The sequence below is a fragment of the Camellia sinensis genome, chromosome 1 (assembly GCF_055761805.1).
Source record: "Camellia sinensis isolate YWXY chromosome 1, ASM5576180v1, whole genome shotgun sequence".
Taxonomy (NCBI): domain Eukaryota; kingdom Viridiplantae; phylum Streptophyta; class Magnoliopsida; order Ericales; family Theaceae; genus Camellia; species Camellia sinensis.
The window spans coordinates 126,868,089-126,874,995 of NC_138961.1; the positions used below are offsets into that span (position 1 = coordinate 126,868,089).

The following is a 6,907-nucleotide window of genomic DNA, read 5'->3' on the forward strand; positions in this document are numbered from 1 at the left end:
CAAGTGGCTTTTTTAGCCAAAAAGTTAAAAAGTTACTAAAAAATCCAAAAAGTCAACAACCTATACCAAAAAGTCAAAGATTTTATTTTCTCTTTACTTTTTGCACTTCTTTTCATAAAAAGTCAAAAAGTCATCCCAAATATACTAGTTTTTTTTACATCATATTTTAACTAAAAAGCCAAAAAGTTACTAAAACAGCATGTTCTCAAACGAGGCCTAAGAAGCAATTTGTATATCTGGCCTTATGGTGAACATAGATAGCAATTTGGTATGCTATATTGATCTGGCCTTGCCTTTGACTAAAATTATCAGAGTTCTTGTAGCTCGGCTTAGCACTGCTTGCACCAGCAGGTAATGCAACAGAAGGGACTGCTTAACAGCTTTGCTCAATACAGCACACATCCCCTAGTCCATGAAATTCTGTCATTTTCATTTGTTTCAAAGAAATAAATTGATCATCACCAGTAATCATTGCACGAGCAAGCCCCTCCTTTGAAATGATGAAACCTGTTAGAATCCCTCAACACTATTTCTCTCCCTGTTGCTATTGATATGTACTTCATAGCAGTGTGGCAATCTCCACAGACGCGAAGATTCTTAAATACTCTGATGGGTTTCGATTTGGATGTACTTATAAGACCAAATGCCACAGCAATTTTCTCGCTGTGTTGGAACAAATATTTTTCCTTTTGTTTCTCCTCCACATCATGAAGAACAAAGTTTGTATTAGGGACATAACCCAACTCCTTTATCTTGAGAGACAGCTGATCTAGTTCTTCATATATTTCTCGTGCTTGCGGATGAGAAGTATCCCCTACATGGAAGTTGTACACCCTATTTTCTGTCTCTATCCAGCTACAGCCTGCTTCCTTTACCAAATTTCTCTCTTTCATGTTTTTTCTGATTCTTACCACTTCATCCCATTGACCTGATGAAGCATATAAGTTTGATAGTAAAATGTATGCTGCTGGATCATTAGGTTCCTGCTTAATAATCATCTTGGCAGCATGTTTCCCAACCTCTGTATTACTGTGAACTTGACAAGCTCCAAGCAATGTACGCCAAACCAAAGCATCAGCCATGAAAGGCATCGAGTTAATGAACTGAATGGCTTCTTCTAGGAAGCGTGATCGGCCTAATAAATCAACCATACATGCATAATGTTCCATTCTCGGGCTTATCCTGTGTTCTTTGTACATTGCATTGAAGTGCTTCCATCCCTCATTGATCATACCCACATGGCTACAAGCTGATAAAACAGCAATGTAGGTGACCTCATTTGGCTTTATGCCTGTCTTAAGCATTTCTTGGAACATCTTCAAAGCCCTTGTTGCAAATCCATGTTTTGCTAAACCCATGACAATAGATGTCCATGATATTACAGTATGATCTTCTATTTCAGAGAAAACTTGCAAAGCTGCTTCAATGTTTCTGCATTTAGAATACATAGAGATCAAAGAATTAGATATACATTGGTTTGACTTGAACCCTGCTTTCATTAACCGAGCATGGATTTGCTCACCCTTACCAACGGCACCTATGCTTGCAGCTCCACTCAAGAGACTAGCGAATGTGAAAGCATCAACCTCAATTCCTGTATCCTCAATTTCATTGAAGAGTTCAAAGGCTTCTTTGGAATCCAAATTCTTGGCATACCCATCAACAATTGTGTTGTAAGAAACCAAATTCTTCTCAAATAGAATATCAAAAGCTTTCCGGGCATCTTCCATCCTACCAGATCGAGCATACATACTAATAAGAGAATTTCCCACACAATTTACTGAAGCAAGACCATGTTTCACTGCGTTGGTGTAAATCTGTTCACCAGCTGCTGGATCAGAAAGATTTCCACATGCCTTTAGAAGGCTGGAAAATGTAAAATGATTAGGAACAACTTGACCATCGATCATTCTGCAATAGAGTTCAATGGCTTCCTTATCATGCCCTCCACTTTGCACATACCCTGTGATAGTTGCAGTCCAAGACATAACATTATGATTAGGCATCCGATCGAAAACCTTCCTCGAATTAACCATTGATCCATCTACTGCACACTTTACATACATGTCCACCAAACTACAGCCAACACAAACATCCAAAGTCAACCTAGACTTGACAACCAGAGAATGCAATTGCTGCCCAAGTGACAACAATTCCAACTCCGCACAGGCATTAATAGTACTACTAAAAGTAAACCGATCAGGTATAAAGCCACTAACTACCATATCAATGAACAACTCAACAGCATCCTTGGGCTGACCCAGCTGAGAATATCTAGTAATCATCAGAGTCCAAGTAACGGCATTTCTTTCACGCATTATATCAAACACTTTCTTTGCAGAACCCAAATCACCACAACCCTTCACAAACATATCAATCAATGCACACCCAATACACACATCAGACTCAAAATAGCCCGTCTTTATCACAAACCCAAAAATTATCTTCCCAATCCAAGCATTCTTGGAGTTCGAACACGCCTGCATCACGGCAGCGAGGCAAAATTGATTTGGATACTCTCCAAATTCAAGCATATCAAAGAAGGTAGATATAGACTGCGATTGCATACCATTATGAGCGAAGCAAGAGATCATCGCACTCCAAGAAACCAAGTCTCTATGCTCACCCATACCGTTAAAGATAGAATTAGCAGTTACCCAATCACCGGATTTGGAATACAAGGTGATGAGTGAGTTGAGTAGGACCGAGTCAGGGTCGAGTAGTGACAGGGCCGGCCCTGAGATTTGTAGGGCTTAAGGCAAACTATGAAAATGGGGCCCCTCTAATTTTTTTTTTTTAATAAAAAATTTATGATTAAAATGATAAGTATTCACAAATTTTTTATTTAAGTATACTTGTACATATAATCATTAAAATTATAAACTAAAATTTACTTTCATATATTAAGTAAACAATATTGTATATTGTATGTATGGTTTGGGTTGGGCCCAAACACTTTATTTTTATTTTTTTTGTTTTTTATATATTTTTATTTTAATAAATATGGATCAAACCACATAAATATGGACTAAACCAAACATGGGCCCAATAAAACATTTGGGGCCCTTTAAATTGATCTTAAAACAAAAAAACAAAAAAACAAAAAAAAAAAGGTTGGGCCTATAACAATTTATTAAATTTGGGGACCCTTTTTTTGGGCCAAAATTGCGGGGCCTAAGGCACGAGCCTCATTAGCCTTAGGTCAGGGCCGGCCCTGAGTAGTGAGTGGGACAATTTGGAATGAACAAGCTTACCCAGATCAAATTGGCGCGTTCTGATGCAGGACTTGAGGAGGACAGAGTAGGTGACGAGGTCTGGGGAGAGTCCGTGTTGGGTCATGAGATCAAGGGTTGAGATTGCCTGGTGGAGGTGACCCTGATTGGCGAGACGGATCAGACGGTCCTTGAATGGTTCGAAATTGGGATGTTTCAGGGTTTGGGTGGATGGTGAGGAGGTGTTGTGGAGGGAAGGGTTTATGGTTAAGTTGGAAGGTGGAAGTAATTTGGGGGGAGATAGTAGAGAGAGAACGAACATTGCTCTTTCTTCAACGGTTTTCTACCCGAAATAGGATCCAAATTTGTTGACGAGAGGATTGGACAGTCGTGGTGCTGTGTTGATGAGTGCTGTGGGGGTGGAGGCGACAACCACTGTTTGTGTACGTCTATGCTCGAGTAAATTTGGTTATTTTGAGAATTTGGTTAAAAGTGAATTTTTTATTGCTTTTTAATTTTTTTTTTGAATATCATCGCTTTATTTTTATATGTTTTTTCAAAAAATAGTTTAAAAAATTAAAAATTCAACTTTTAATCAATTTCTTAAAATAAGTCAAAATTATATATATTTTTTATGAATTTATATAAATGGTTTTATAAAAGTACGTAATTTGAATATAAATTTACTGATTATGTAAATTTATTTGTGTTTAACTTATAAAATTTTGTGAGATAACTTATAACAATTCATAAAAATTTAGTTAATTTTGTAATAAAATTATATACGGCGCACAGAGAATTTTCTCTAATAAATATATCATTATCTAACTGTGTTGTATTTGTGGTTGTATGTAACATTATTATTAGTAGTTTTCATATTTTGACTATTATGTTATTTTAGTTCTTATAAATTTAATTGAGTCAATTTTGATGTTGAATTTATTATTTTAGCTCAATTTAGTTCAATTGATTACAATTTTTAATTTTTTTTTGATAAAAAACACACGCATAAGCGACACATGTCATATTTTTATTTTTAAATTGTAAACTTGTTCAACTTAGCTCCGTTTGGCAAGAGTTTTTTTTGGCTATTTTAGCCACAAAAGACAAATAGGCTATTTTAGCTACAACAAATAAAACATCAAATCCAACCCATAATCATTACACTCTCCTCTCACAAAAAAAGCAAAAAAAGTCAAAAAGTCAAAAAACCCTTCCTAAACCAAGCTTTTTAGCCTAGGCTAAAATAGTCAAAAAAGTCAAAAAGCCAACCCACTTCCCAAACCGAGGGAGGCTTCATAAGTTAACATTAACCAGCTTAGTTACTATTTTTTTTTTCTTCAAAAATCCTAATTAGCATAATCAATTAGATAAATTGATATAAAATTTAAAATTACAAGTTAAAATTAAACTAATTAAAATTATAGGGACTAAAATGAAAAAAATTGGATAAATTGCAAAAATTATTGATGTAATTTGCCCGAAGAAACAAGAATTATTCACTCAATAATTTATAGCTTTGTATTGATTAGGGACACTATGCAAAATAATGTTAATGCTACCTTCTATACTTACTTCGTTTTTTTTTTTTTTTTTAATCACCTGATGGAGTTAGCAATATATTAGTGTGATTTACAATTAACTTATGTGTAGGGAGGGAATAAGGCAGGTTTGGGACGCCCCACCCTTCTCCATATCATATCTTATTTTATTATTTGCGAGTGGCTTCTCATGTTGGGACTAAAACTGGACCAAACAATCCAATCAACAGGATAGTGACACATTAGCACATATAGCAATCAAAGGTTGAGATTCGGCTGCATATGTGGAGCCGTAACTCTTATACAGAATAACATCGTTTTGTACTAACGGAGGATCACAAACTAACGTTGAGGGCTTTTCATCGTCATCTTCTGGTGAGACTTCTCATCTTCGTGCTCAAAAGCAATAGGTGATTTTTTTTTTCTCGAAATTTTCAAGAAATTTCATCTTCGTGCTAAAAAATGATAGTGATTGTTTTTCCTGAAATTTTTTCTCCACATCAAAAATCTTCGTTCGTAAAAAACGAATGGATGAATCAATGTGTGCAGAAGGTTTTGAACCTCCATGGATGAGAAATTTGTTGGGACCAAACAGGTGATCTGTATTCTCTCTCTCTCAATAGCTAGTGTTTTGGGAGTATATATGTTCATAATATACATACACACACCTATATATATATATATATATATTGTATATCTATGGCCTTTTTTTTTTCTTTACCAGATGTTCACATGGTTTAGATAATTCTTGTGAATGTACCTATATAAAATAACTTCTATACTTCTAGGACCAATTTATAATTTTTTCTAATCAATTTGATAAGTGTAAATTTTTATTTAGAAAATATCATATGCATTTATGTTCTCAATTATGTGTTCACTAGAAATTATACAAAAAGAACTTGGTGAGGTTATATTGCTCTGAATGATTTCATGATATTATTTAGTCTGTTGTTGAAAATTGAAATAGGGATGCCAATCCAAACCTCAATATGCCAGATTACAAACCCCAAATAGGTTTGGAGTTTGATTCATTGGATGATGCAAAAAAAAAAAAAAAAAAAAAAAAAATTACAATGAGTTCGAAAGGATTATTGGTTTCAGTGTTCGAATTGAATACTCTAACTCATGCAAAAAAAAAAAAAAAAAACAAAGGGGATCACTTCTAGAAGGTTTGTTTGTTTGAAAGAAGGGTTCCGACGTGAAGACAATAGGGATATCAAAACTAAAAAGCCGCATCAAGAGACAAGAACTGATTGCAAGGCACTTATGACAGTGGCATTGAATAAAAAGAGCCAAAAATATGAGGTTATTAATTTTTTTGATGATCACAATCACCCACTTCATATTCAAGAATGCATCCATTTGATGCCTTCGCAATGAAAAACTACAGAAGCTCAAGCAATTGAAGCTGATTTGGCAGAGGCCTCTGGGATTAGATTACGATCATCGTTTAAGCTTGCATTTTCGGCAAACATGTGGAAGGGAATGTCTTGGTTTTACCCGCCAAGACTTGAAAGACTATCTTTGGACCAAACGACAACAAGACTTGAAGTTTGGGGAAGCTGGAAGTTTATTGGTGTATTTTGCGGACAAATCAATGAAAGATTCTTCATTTCACTTTAATATACAATTAGACGTTGAAGAACAAATTACTAATATCTTTGGGTTGATTCGAAAATGATAATTGACTATAGTGTGTTTGGGGATTTTGTTAGTTTCGACACAACATCCAGAACTTGTAAGGATTATCGTCTGTTAGCAGTTTTTTGGGGGTTTAACAATTATAGAAAAGGTGTTATATTTGGAGTTGCACTTCTTTATGATGAAACTGCTACCTCGTTTGAATGGTTATTTAGGAGCTTCTTGGATGCTATGTCAGGAAAGAAACAGAAAACATTTTTCACCGATCAAGACTCTACTATGGCAAGGGCTATTTCATTGGTTATGCTTGACACATTCCATAGAATATGCATGTGGCATATGAAGCGAAATGCAATTAAGCACTTGGGAAGCAAATATGTAGGTGATCATGGTGGGATTGGTGTTGATCTTGGTAAATTCATTTACAATTATGAGGATGAGGAAAGCTTTTGCATTGCTAAGGAAGATATGCTTGATAGATTTGATGTTCATGATAATAGTTGGTTGCCT

General features: G+C 35.1%; 1 protein-coding gene across 1 annotated transcript; it reads right to left on the bottom strand.

Annotated features, from left to right (window-relative positions):
• Positions 1-69: 69 nt before the first annotated feature.
• Positions 70-3,671, bottom strand: LOC145797227 (pentatricopeptide repeat-containing protein At3g49170, chloroplastic-like). The gene is made up of 2 exons (XM_082883868.1): positions 3,213-3,671; positions 70-2,713 (listed from the first exon to the last, which is right to left on the bottom strand). Exons 1-2 carry the CDS (start codon positions 3,532-3,534, stop codon positions 459-461), a joined length of 2,577 nt encoding a protein of 858 aa, XP_082739994.1. The 5' UTR covers positions 3,535-3,671; the 3' UTR covers positions 70-458.
• Between the last annotated feature and the right edge of the window lie 3,236 nt (positions 3,672-6,907).

Bases quoted from the DNA above. Each gene is read 5' to 3' on its own strand.
- LOC145797227 (XM_082883868.1), bottom strand. From the start codon at position 3,534: ATGTTCGTTCTCTCTCTACTATCTCCCCCCAAATTACTTCCACCTTCC. The intron at 2,714-3,212 runs CCGGCCCTGACC...CACTACTCGACC, and splicing joins GTCCCACTCACTACTCAGGG to CTGACTCGGTCCTACTCAAC.